Source organism: Pongo pygmaeus, chromosome 1, assembly GCF_028885625.2.
Source record: "Pongo pygmaeus isolate AG05252 chromosome 1, NHGRI_mPonPyg2-v2.0_pri, whole genome shotgun sequence".
Lineage (NCBI taxonomy): Eukaryota > Metazoa > Chordata > Mammalia > Primates > Hominidae > Pongo > Pongo pygmaeus.
The window spans coordinates 70343607-70356328 of record NC_072373.2 but is presented as its reverse complement, the minus strand read 5'-3'; the positions used below and the strand labels follow the sequence as shown (position 1 = coordinate 70356328).

General features: G+C 42.7%; 1 protein-coding gene across 5 annotated transcripts in view; it reads left to right on the top strand.

Annotated features, from left to right (window-relative positions):
• The window catches only part of AXDND1 (axonemal dynein light chain domain containing 1), a 198229-nt gene that overhangs the window by 181042 nt on the left and 4465 nt on the right, over positions 1 to 12722 (top strand). For 3 of the 5 annotated variants that reach the window (XM_054456929.2, XM_063652449.1, XM_063652414.1), the window contains one exon: positions 3604 to 3720. The exons of the other annotated variants lie outside the window; for them this stretch is intronic. In XM_054456929.2, the coding sequence (XP_054312904.1) occupies positions 3604 to 3710 (107 nt within the window). In that variant the 3' untranslated portion in view covers positions 3711 to 3720. The remainder of the gene's footprint in view (positions 1 to 3603; positions 3721 to 12722) is intronic. 5 annotated transcript variants of the gene reach the window in all.

Below are 12722 nucleotides of genomic sequence, written 5' to 3'. Positions count from 1 at the left end.
TTTGTTGTGTCTCTGCCAGATTTTGGTATCAGGATGATGCTGGCATCATAAAATAAGTTAGGGAGGATTCCCTTTTTTTAATTAATCGGAATAGTTTTAGAAGGAATGGTACCTGCTCCTCTTTATACCTCTGGTAGAATTTGGCTGTGAATCCGTCTGGTCCTGGACTTTTTTTGGTTGGTAGGCTATTAATTATTGGCTCAATTTCACCACCTGTTATTGGTCTATTCAGAGATTTGACTTCTTTCTGGTTTAGTCTTGGGAGGGTGTATGTGTCCAGGAATTTATCCATTTCTTCTAGATTTTCTAGTTTATTTGCATAGAGATGTTTATAGTATTCTCTCATGGTAGTTTGTATTTCTGTGGGATTGGCAGTGATATCCCCTTTATCATTTTTTATTGCATCTATTTGAATCTTCTCTCTTTTCTTCTTTGTTAGTCTTGCTAGCAGTCTATCTATTTTGTTAATCTTTTCATGAAACCAGCTCCTGGATTCATTGATTTTTTGAAGGGTTTTTTGTGTCTCTATCTCCTTCAGTTCTGCTCTGATCTTTGTTATTTCTGTCTTCTGCTAGCTTTTGAATTTGTTTGCTCTTGCTTCTCTACTTCTTTTAATTGTGATGTTAGGGTGTCAATGTTAGATCTTTCCTGCTTTCTCTTGTGAGCATTTAGTGATATAAATTTCCCTCTACGCACTGCTTTAAATGTGTCCCAGAGATTCTGGTATGTTGTATCTTCATTCTCATTGGCTTCAAAGAACATCTTTATTTCTGCCCTCATTTTGTTGTTTACCCAGTAGTCATTCAGGAGCAGGTTGTTCAGTTTCCATGTTGTTGTGCGGTTTTGAGTGAGTTTCTTAATCCTGAGTTCTAGTTTGATTGCACTGTGGTCTGAGAGACAGTTTGTTGTGATTTCTGCTCTTTTATATTTGCTGAGGAGTGTTTTACTTCCAATTGTGTGGTCAATTTTAGAATAAGTGTGATGTGGTGCTGAGAAGAATGTATATTCTGTTGATTTGGGGTGGAGAATTCTGTAGATGTCTATTAGGTCTACTTGGTCCAGAGCTGAGTTCAAGTCCTGGATATCCTTGTTAATTTACTATCTCATTGATCTGTCTCATATTAACAGTGGGGTGTTAAAGTCTCCCACTATTATTGTGTGGGAGTCTAAGTCTCTTTGTAGGTCTCTAAGAACTTGCTTTCTGAATCTGGGTGCTCCTGTATTGGGTGCATATATATTTAGGAGAGTTAGCTCTTGTTGTTGCGTTGATCTCTTTACCATTATGTAATGGCCTTTGTCTCTTTTGATCTTTGTTGGTTTAAAGTCTGTTTTATCAGATACTGGGATTTCAACCCCTGCTTTTTTTTCATTTTCCATTTGCTTGGTAGATCTTCCTTCATCCCTTTATTTTGAGCCTGTGTGTGTCTTTGCACAGGAGATGGGTCTCCTGAATACAGCACACCGATGGGTCTTGACTCTTTATCCAATTTGCCAGTCTGTATCTTTTAATTGGGACATTTAGCCCATTTACAATTTAACGTGAATATTGTTGTATGTGAATTTGATCCTGTCATTATGATGCTAGCTGGTTATTTTGCCCATTAGTTGATGCAGTTTCTTCATAGTGTTGATGGTCTTTCCAATTTGGCATAATTTTTCAGTGACTGGTACCGATTGTCTCTTTCCATGTTTAGTGCTTCCTTCAGGAGCTCTTGTAAGGCAGACCTGGTGGAAACAAAATTTCTCAGCATTTGCTTGTCTGTAAAGGATTTTATTTCTCCTTCACTTATGAAGCTTAGTTTGGCTGGATATGAAATTCTGGGTTGAAAATTCTTTTCTTTAAGAATGTTGAATATTGGCCCCCACTCTATTCTGGCTTGTAGGGTTTCTGCTGACAGATCCGCTGTTAGTCTGATGGGCTTCCCTTTGTGGGTAACCCAACCTTTCTCTCTGGCTGCCCTTAATATTTTTTCCTTCATTTCAATCTTGGTGAATCTGAAAATATGTGTCTTGGGGTTGCTCTTCTCAAGGAATATCTTTGTGATGTTCTCTGTATTTCCTGAATCTGAATGTTGGCCTGCCTTGCTAGGGTGGGGAAGTTCTCCTGGATAATATCCTGAAGAGTGTTTTCTAACTTGATTCCATTCTCCCCGTCACTTTCAGGTACACCAATCAAATGTAGATTTGGTCTTTTCACATAGTCCCATATTTCTTGGAGGCTTTGTTCATTTCTTTTCACTCTTTTTTCTCTAATCTTTTCTTCTCTCTTTATTTCATTAATTTGATCTTCAATCACTGATATCCTTTCTTCTGCTTGATCTAATTGGCTACTGAAGCTTGTGTATGCTTCACAAAGTTCTCATGCTGTGTTTTTCAGCTCCATCAGGTCATTTATGTTCTTCTCTACCCTGGTTGTTCTAGTTAGCCATTCATCTAACCTTTTTTCAAGGTTTTTAGCTTCCTTGAGATGGGTTAGAACATGCTCCTTTAGCTCGGAGATGGTTGTTACTACCCACCTTCTGAAGCCTACTTCTGTCAACTCATCAAACTCATTCTCCATCCAGTTTTGTTCCCTTGCTGGTGAGGAGTTGTGATCCTTTGGAGGATAAGAAGCGTTCTGGTTTTTGGAATTTTCAGCCTTTCTGCGCTGGTTTCTCCCCATCTTTGTGGTTTTATCTACATTTTGTCTTTGATGTTGGTGACCTATGGATGGGGTTTTGGTGTGGATGTCCTTTTTTTTGATGTTGATGCTATTCCTTTCTGTTTGTTAGCTTTCCTTCTAACAGGTCCCTCAGCTGCAAGTCTGTTGGAGTTTGCTGGGGGTCCACTCCAGACCCTGTTTGCCTAGGTATCATCAGCAGATGCTGCACAGCAGCAAATATTGCTGCCCGATCCTTCCTCTGGATGCTTCGTCCCAGAGGGGCACCTGCCAGATGCCAGCCAGTGCTCTCCTGTATGGGGTGTCTGCTGGCCCCAACTGGGAGGTTTCTCCCAGTCAGGCTACACGGGGGTCAGGGACCCACTTGAGGAGGCAGTCTGTCTGTTATCAGAGCTCGATCGCCATGCTGGGAGAACCACTGCTCTCTTCAGAGCTGTTAGGCAGGGACATTTAAGTCTGCTGAAGCTGTGCCCACCGCTGCCCTTCCCTCAGGTGCTCTGTCCCAGGGAGATGAGGCTTTTTTCTATAAGTCCCTGACTTGGGCTGCTGCCTTTTGTTCAGATATGCCCTGCCCACAGAGGTGGAATCTAGAGAGGCGGCTGGCCTCACTGAGCTGCGGTGGGCTCCACCTGATTTGAGCTTCTCAATGGGTTTGTTTACACTGTGAGCATAAAACCACCTACTCAAGCCTCAGCAATAGCGAACGCCCCTCCCCCCACCAAGCTCCAGTATCCCAGGTCTATCTCAGACTGCTGCCCTAGCAGCAAGAATTTCAAGCCAGTGGATCTTAGCTTGCTGGGCTCCGTGGGTTGGGGACCCACTGAGCCAGGCACCGGAGGGAATCTCCCGGTCTGCGGGTTGCGAAGACCATGGGAAAAGCATAGTATTTTGGCAAGAGTGTACTGTTGCACCTGGTACAGTTTCTCATGGCTTCCCTTGGCTAGGAAAGGGAAATACCCCGACCGCTTGCGCTTCCTGGATGAGGCAACACCGTGCCCTGCTTCAGCTCACCCTCCATGGCCTGCACCCACTGTCCAGCCAGTCCCAGTGAGATGAACCAGGTACCTCAGTTGGAAATGCAGAAATCACCTGTCTTCTGTGTCGATCTTACTGGGAGCTGCAGACCGGAGCTGTTCCTATTTGGCCATCTTGCTGGAAAATCTGTTTTTTTTTGTTTTTAGTAAAAGAACACAATGCTGATTAGAAGTGGCAACATATAATAGTTATACAGATAATACTTGTGAGTAGACAAACACATACAACCATTTTAGAAAATAATTTGATAGTATGTATGGATATCCCTTTAAAACATGCATATATTTATACTATATGCATGTTAATATATGCATAATAATATATGCATGATAATATGCATAATATGTGTGATAATATGCATAATATATGCATGATGATATGCATAATAATATATGCATGTTAATATATGCATAATAATTTCACATGTGAGAATCTTAATAATCCTAAATACACAAAATCAATATACAAAGTCGTTCAGTGTATCATTGTGTATAATAGGAAAAATAGAAACAACCTACCTGTTCAATCATGAAAGATTAAATAAATCATGCTGTATTAATATACATAAATATTACACAACTATTAAAACGGTGTTTAAAGGAGTTTTTAGTGACATGGGACATTTTTATGTTAACTATCAAATGCAAGAAACAGGATATGACATCATTTTGATGTTATATTTATTTTATGTTAAATATCAAATGCAAGAAACAGGATATGACATCATTTTTTAAAGGCAGAAAAAAGACCAGAAAGAAATATGCCCAAATATTGACAGACATTGTCTCTGCGTCATAGAGGTTTGTAGGAAGTTTTATCTTTATTTTTTGGTATGTGTTTGACTTCATATGATTTTTAAAGCTACTTTATGTTATAGGGAGAGGAATTTAACTGTTCATTTTCTTATTTCTAATTAGTGCTGCAAATATGCCCACAAGCAGTTCTCAATATTTCTAATATTAGAGGCTATTTTTTTATTTTTGCTTTCGTCTCCAACCTGTGGTCTGTTCCCAGGACAGTTCCTGGTGCAAAGGATAGTACTGGAAAGACATCTACTTTCCGTTTTTCTCTGTCACTCCTATCTCCACCTACCCCTCAGCAAAAGCAGTGAAGTTAGCCAACCGCTCACAGCCCCTGGCCCTAGGTACAGGGACATTAACCCTATAGAGTGTGAATTCATTTTTTCTACTCCTTTCAACTCTGAACTGGTGAAAATGTCATTTATTACAAGTCTGACAATCAGTCCTTTAGTTTTAGGTTTGAATGTATGTGAGAGAGTTTTCATGAATTTTTAAAATTTCATCTTCTTATATTCTGAATATACTTTTATCCTGATAATTTGCAAACTAGACCTTTTCTAGATTTAGGAAGATAAATAAGCAAACCATCCAAAAGGCCAACTTGTTAAACTGGAGAGATTACCTCAATATGGAATGTAGGACTTTAGTTTTGTCCATTCCCACGAAGGTCTTGAGGATTCGGTTAAATCCAGAACTGAGAAGTTTTAATTATTTAAGGTAGAGAATAGCTACATAAAGTTAGTCCCCAGCCTGCAAACAGTAATTTACACAGACGCCCAGCCACCCTTCCCCCTCCTTCCAGAAACCACCAGCAAAATCGTTGCCAGGGGGCTCTGAAGTGGAGGATGAGATGCCTTGCAAAGCTGAGGAGAGCTGCCTCCTACTCACGGCAGTCCCTGTGCCCTGCAAGGGACCTAAACAGAGTCTCCGGAAAATCCATAGGTTAAATCCACCCTTAGAGTTAGCAGGTAGCCCCTTGAAAAAAATGCAGATACCTCTGGAGCAATCTGGCACTGCTATATTTATATATGTTAGTGCAATAAAATCACTTTTTTCCTGAGGGTTGTGCAGTGAAGGAATAGAAAATTATATTGTGGTAATGGCAGGAGCCTTGTGAATGCTGAGTAAAGAGAAGACCTGGACAGAGTAGGGGATATATTTATTTTTATTTTTATGTCAATATTTTTAATAATTAGCAAATCACTGTGCTCTGAGCTGTGACTGAAAAAGGAATCAAGAGGGAAGTTTGCAAAGATGACTATGGCTTAGTCCTTGATCTCAGTGGGGTCTACAGTTGGGTGTGGAGAAGTTACACTAACAGTAGTACAAAGTGCAAACAGTAATACAAAGGCAACCACATGTAGGATGGAGATGGCAGCAGCCAGTCTGAAGGATTCAAATTGGGAAGCAGTGTCACAGGGCTGTTTTTCACGTACATGTTGGGGGGAGCAGGCTTGATGGCCAGAGGCCTTCTGCACCATCCCAGGGATGGAGTTTGTGTAAGGTCTGTGCACAGGAGCCTGGAAAGAAAGGGTTGGGGAGACAACAGAAGGGCTCAGGAATGGTTAAAGGAAGATTCTGAAGACTGTTTCCATTTGAATTTTTTTTCACCAAGCTTCGGATGTGTACAAGAAGGAAGGAGGAGATGTTCTTCTTCTTTCTCTTCTTCACTCCTTGACCACATTGTGTCCTGCCCCAGGACCCAGAACTCAAACAGTTAACTGACCACACTTGAACTGGGGAAATGCATTCTGAATGGCAATAACCAATTTAGAGTCAAATTTGTGGCGCATAGCTTATTTGTAGCTTGAGGGTTACCCAGGCAGAAAAAATGTAAAACTGCTTTGTAAAATTAAAAACCCTTAGTAAATATAAGATATTATTGCTACAATATTCTAGCTGTTTTTGTCTTTTTAGAGGTACCATGCAAGGACGGTGCTCTCAACATTAAATCCGGAATCCAGACTAAATTCAATGACAAAACGAAACCCAATTAGTGTCCACAGAGCTCTGGGGTTCACAATGGCTCTATCCACTGAACACACCCCAGATATCACTGTGTTTTAGAGCTGATGTGGCTCAGTTGGAGGGACTCCCTTTGTAACAGCCACTAGAAAAGCCATAACCTACAACCGAAGAGCATTTTCTCTTTAAGTCACAGCGATGGCTGTAGGGAGTCAGGTGCATTAGCTCACTTCCCACATTAAAAATAGCAAGTTTGCTGGCCTCTTCAATTGATTTCCTAACAGAGGTCTGTGAAATGTCAGTTTCTCTCAAGAAAATAATGCTTTTTGAAAACTTTGAACTCTGCAGACAAGACTGGTAAATAAAAAAACATTAGTTTTTCAATTTAAAAGAGAAGATCTAGGCTGGGCACGGTGGTTCACGCCTGTAATCCCAGCACTTTGGGAGGCCAAGGTGGGAGGATCACTTGAGGTGAAGACTTCGAGACCAGACTCGCCAGCATGGCAAAACCCCGTCTCTACTAAAACACAAAAATTAGCCAGGCATGGTGGTGTGCACCTGTAGTCCCAGCTTACTCAGGAGGCTGAGGCATGAGAATCGCTTGAACCCAGGAGGTGGAGGTTGCAGTGAGCTGAGATCGCGCCACTGCACTCCAACCTGGGCAACAGAGCAAGACTCCATCTCAAAAAAAAAAAAAAAAAAGAGAGAGAAGAGAGAAAATCTTGACGATGCTCTTAGGTTTCTGCAGCATTTTCAGATTTCTTATGATTTCTGACATTTTTATGATGTATCTGATCTTTGCAATAACCCTACAAAGTAGGTGGAGGAGATATTCTCAGAAGATAAAACTGAGGCCCAATGATTATAAGACACGGTCACAGAGCTGATTGGTGTCAGAGCCCCCAGCTCACTGGACTCATGTCTAGACTGTTTCACAGTAGTGAAGGGCCACCAGGCCATTGCTCAGATGGTTTCCTTCATAGGGGCCTGTGTTGCTGAAGATTCACCCAGAATCTATATTTCTTGCTTTTACTGTCTCTTTTGTCTGCTCTGTTCATGACTCTGAATCCATCTAGGCACAAGAGATGGACTAACCTGCAAAAATCAGTTGCAAGTGACAACTGGATGTTCCGGGCAGTCACTCAGCAAGGGCTCCCTGCTGCCTCACTGCTCCTGGCTCACTTGCCTTTGCTCTTATCTCTGAACACCTGTGGCAAGCTTTCTACACCTGCATTGACTCCACATATTTGGTGTTTCTTTGGGTTTATCTCCTAGAATTTTAGACCTTTACCTGTTCTTCCAGCCTCAGAAATCCCAACTCTAGAGTCCCCATCTTTATTTAAGCCAACCCTGGCCAGGCCTGTCTTTGGCCATCATTAAACTGTGTGAGGCATGGGTTTCAACATTCCTTAGTATATGCCTAAGACTACTAGATGGAGTCTGGTCAGTTCCACTCTTTACCTCTGGGAAAAGAAGACATGAAATTCTTTAGAAACTTGGCAGTGCTCCTGGCCCAAATGACAGATGAGCTGAAGCTGTTGGCTCATGATTACAGCTGCTGCCTGACAGAGCGGAGCCAGCCTTATCTTTGCTCCTTCCCAGAGAAATTCCTGGATAGCTCTAGAAAATTTGGGAACTTTTTGTGAGATCGCAGAATAATTTTTATTGATTTTCCATTTTGCAGGCATGAGTTGTCATTTCCATACAGATCAGTAGGCCCCATCCCTGAACATGAGCCTTGTCCCTTAGAATGTGCCAAATACCATGTCATTTGTGTAGAAGGCTTAGTCTCTAAATCCCAGAGTTATATCTGCTGCCACTACAATTAGAATGAGGTGATTGGCATCATGGACCCACATTAGCTGAGGTGGTTTTGTTACAAGCCACCTACTCTTGCAAGCCCATGAAGAAAGATAATGTATGGAAAGGATGTTGGGGGGTTCAAGGATTTGAAGGGAAGTTTTAAAGAACTAGGCTGGGAACAGACAGGAACCAGCTATCTTTAGATCAGGCATAATAGTTCCTTCACCATCTGTTCCAGTGCTACCACCAAACAAACACCAATCATTTATTTCATCCTCACATTATTCTGCCAAAGTCTCGAAGTCCCAAGAGAGAGAAAGGCTACCCTGTGGTCACAAACCTTCCCATGGATGAACCAGGGATGGCGAGAAGACTTCAGAGGTCTCTCTGGCTTCCTTACAGTGAAGGAAGGACGCCTTGTGGTGCTGTTCCACTAAGATGGGACACACTATGGGGAAAGGAAATCAGGGTGGGGTTAGGAAGGCATAATGAGTGTTAGGTGGTTAAAAAAAAAAAAGTATGCCCCAGGGAGGGCACCTGCACTGCTGCTCTCTGCAAGTTAGCCTGGCCAGTTCCACTCTCCCAAGTAACTTCTTTGTGGGAAGGTTTAGATAGTCCTTGAGACCCTGCCACACCTTCTCAGGGTGTCCCTGAAGTGGTCTCCCAAGCAGAGTGGAGGGAGGAACTTCTACTGCTCATCACTGGCAGTCAGGCTGCCGAGTGAGGCTGTTGTGCTTGCATATGGGAGACTGGCCATTCTGTGCTCAGACGTCTAGACCGCGCCATGCTGTCCATTTTTCTAGAAGGCTGCTCTGGCCCTTCAGAGAGAGGAAACTGGTTAGCCTCATCACACTCCTCTGTGTCCCAGCCCCCAATCCCAGTGGCGACATGTTCCATGTCCTGTAGTGCCGAGTTGGTACTGTTTTGGGAGTGCATACCACAGTGTACTTAAGGATCTTAGAAAGTTTAGTGGACAGTCCCCCTCAACCACCAGGCCTGGCTCTTCACCACATACCCACAGCAACTCAGTGCACGTGGGCTCCAGGAGATTCTCCCCTGAGAGATCTGGTCCCCCTCACACAATTGTCTCACTGACTTGACTATGGTCAGGTCACTTGTCTGCTACCTTGTAGCATTCAGTGACTGCACTTTCCTCTTGTCCTTGGCCTTTCCTAGCTGGAAGTCAATGACCCAGATACTACTTGGGAAACATATCTAGCATTTCACTTTAAAAGCCTGCTGGAAATTCTGCTTGCAGGCCCCAAAGCTCTAGATCACTGTCTGGGTATTCCTGGAATCAAATAAGTATCCATCTATCAGCAAGTATTTCCCCACAGGAAGCAGAGGAGTTTCTCTAAAATTAGGAATGAAACTGCTGTAGCCCTGCTGCGTAGGCCCTGCATACCTGCAAAACTGCAGTGCTTGCTAGGTGAGCCCGAGGCTGAGGCATTCTGTAGCTATATTGATATGAAGCTGTGTCTAGGGTTCATCAGGACTTCCATCACTGCCTCAGAAAAATGGAGAGCTCATTCTAGCCAGGTCTGCCACAGCCTCAAGGCAATCTCCCATTCAGGATTGCTAAGCAAGCCTACAAATCCCTCTGACCTCAAAGATGAACTATGCAGAGTGCAGGTTTTTGAGAAGTGTAGCTTGTCTAAAATGGTGCAACAAAGAACATGTAAGGCAGCCTTCCAGAAGTTCCCTAAGCAGTCCCATTATACAGCAATGTACCATTCTGCCAGGACAATGCTTCTATTCTTAAATGTCCAATGAAAGGGCACCTGTAAGACTGCAGTGGCTTCTGTCGGTTTGGAGGGCATCCTCTGGTATTTGCAAGGTTTGGGTCCCACGAGCACCTGACCTGGCAGAGTTATACTTTAGGCTACCTCTAGGCCAGCTTGAGAAACACTTTTGAAAGTCTGAAGATTAAGAGTTTCCATGATCTGTCTTGCCAAGGCAAACTGATTTTTAGAAGGCAAAATGTCCCCATCCCTACCCCCTACCCAGAAGTCTGACAGATCTTGGAGTTCACAAGGTACTACTGGTAATTCATCTCTCATTTTCCACTCTGGCCATCCAAACAGTCAAACACAGGCAAGAAAGAAAGAAAGGGGGATTGTCTGAGTTTTGGCTGTAACTATTGCCCACCAAGAGGAAAAACTTTTCTGTCCTGTTTTTGCTCTGCTATGATCCTGAACAGCTGTGCACTTTGAAACAAATGCTTGTTATATCATGGTGGGAATCAAAAACAGGAGACCATATGTGCAAGTTCTAAAGCTGGTTCTGTCCTAGAACCACCACCCTGGGAGCAGGCACTACTGGCCATCGGGGCTGCCTTTGACACATGGAGGCAACATGTGGAGGGGCCAGCAGGCTCTTATTTGGATGCAGCCTGATGGCTGTCATTTATTGCTACTGAGGTAAAACCAGAATAATAGTAATCACCATTATTTATTAAGCATTTGCCTTGTGCAAGCATTGTGCTAAGCATATCATATGCATTATCTTATAATCACAACTCTGTGAGGTGGATCCTACTTTTATCCCCATTTATACACAGGATTAGTAATATGCCCAAGGTTAAACAGTTAGTAAATGGTAGAGCCTGAATCAATTCTAATATGTCTGAGAGAGCAGACCCCAAGCTCCCAGCTATAGTGCCGTAATGTCTTTCCAAGCCCAGAAGAAGCCGTTGGAAGTGTGTTGATGACCTCTCTTTAAAAGGATTTGGCTTCCATATCCTTTACTTAATGCTCAGCTCAGCTACTGTGCAAAAGCCGGAATTATTGGAACCTCATAATTCCAATAGACTCTCTGCCAAAGAACATTGTAGTGGCCAGGAACAGTTCATCAAGGAGATGCATACTTACTCAGAGCCATCCAGACATGGTCCCCAAGGATGTGGAATGCAGGGGTATTGGCAGAATGACCTGCTGAGCCTTCTAGATAGGAGAGTCCAAACTGCAGAGCCCCCGTTGCATCGTAACACTACTGGTGAGCCATGGTGGCCCTTGAAATTCTAAGGAAGGCCTTGAAAGCCTCCATAGGGCACATTTCTGATGATTTTGAGCCCAACAATCTGCAGTATACCAGCCCTTAAGCTAGCTGCTTGCATAATAAATTCAGGTCTGAATACACCAATGCCACATCACTGTCAACTCCAAATGCCCTGGAACACCATTGTTATAGAGTGTGCCATAGACTTCTCTCACTCTCAGGGGCATGTCATTTTGGTCATGGCAGACTCCAATGCCAAACTGGAACATCTTATCCCTGTTTACCAGCTTATTGCCACTCTATTAATATTAAATTATCAGGAAAAAAAAACTATTCCTAGAACATATCATGGTTTTAGATTGTACTCTCCAGCTTGTCCTCCAGCCATCATTTCACAATTAGTAACCAGTTGGAATGCAGCACCTGGGTCAGCTCACCTAGCCAGTTTCTGAAGAATTTTTACCTTTGACTATCCACTATACCCTTTCACCTAAACACAGTTTTATAGCAACTTATCGCCATTATTTCCTTCTCATCAAGCCCACCAACTGCAACAGTTGGTTAATTTGAAAGGCAACACATGCCATCAAGCAGACCTGAAAGCCCTCTGGCATGCCAATGAGAAATTTAAATATTGACCTGTGCCAGACATCAGAGGAAACCAAACAATAGGAGATACCATAGGCACTCCCCAGATATGCAAGCAAAATCTGCCTTTGACAAAAAACCAGTGTTATAAAGAAGTATGAAAAGTCATAAAACCCATTTTTGTTCACTTCTGCTTGTTCTGCTTTTGGCTTCTGTTATGCCTGACCCAGCATGACTTCTTCTTCCTTACACATGCCAAAATTTGCTATCCTGAGATCAGGAACCATCATATGTGGTATGAAAAGTGACCAACAACCCTTGGTGCCATCTTAATTCCAATAACCAATACACTGGAATGGGTATGGGCCAACACAGTGGTAATGAGAAACATTTCCCACTTCAGGAGTGCTCCGATTGCCACTGACCCTTTAAATGGGCTAAACCACCTATGATCATGCCCCAGCTGGCCCATGAAAGCAAGCTCCACATCCTAGATGATGAGACATTCTAGGAAATCACCTGGGAGTTCCCCAACCCATGTCCTGTTGCTGCTTCATCAGTGTTTGCTTTCTTGTTTCTGACACCTTACTCCTGGGTCTGGTAGATTTTGTTACCTGCCTTTGACTTATTTGGATATGAGAGCCTTTTGGATTCCACATTTATATTTCGGCACCCCTGCATAGTTTAGAGTTTTGCCTGTTCCTTTGGCTTCAGAATTTACTAACATTATTTTAGTAATGTTAGTAATGTTTTATAATGTTGGTGACTTTTTTAAGTTTATAGAGAATTTGCTGTAAGTATAGATATGCTTTCTTATTGGCTTATTTTTTCTGCAGATATGCATTTCTAATTGTATAAGGCAAATTAATGGAAAA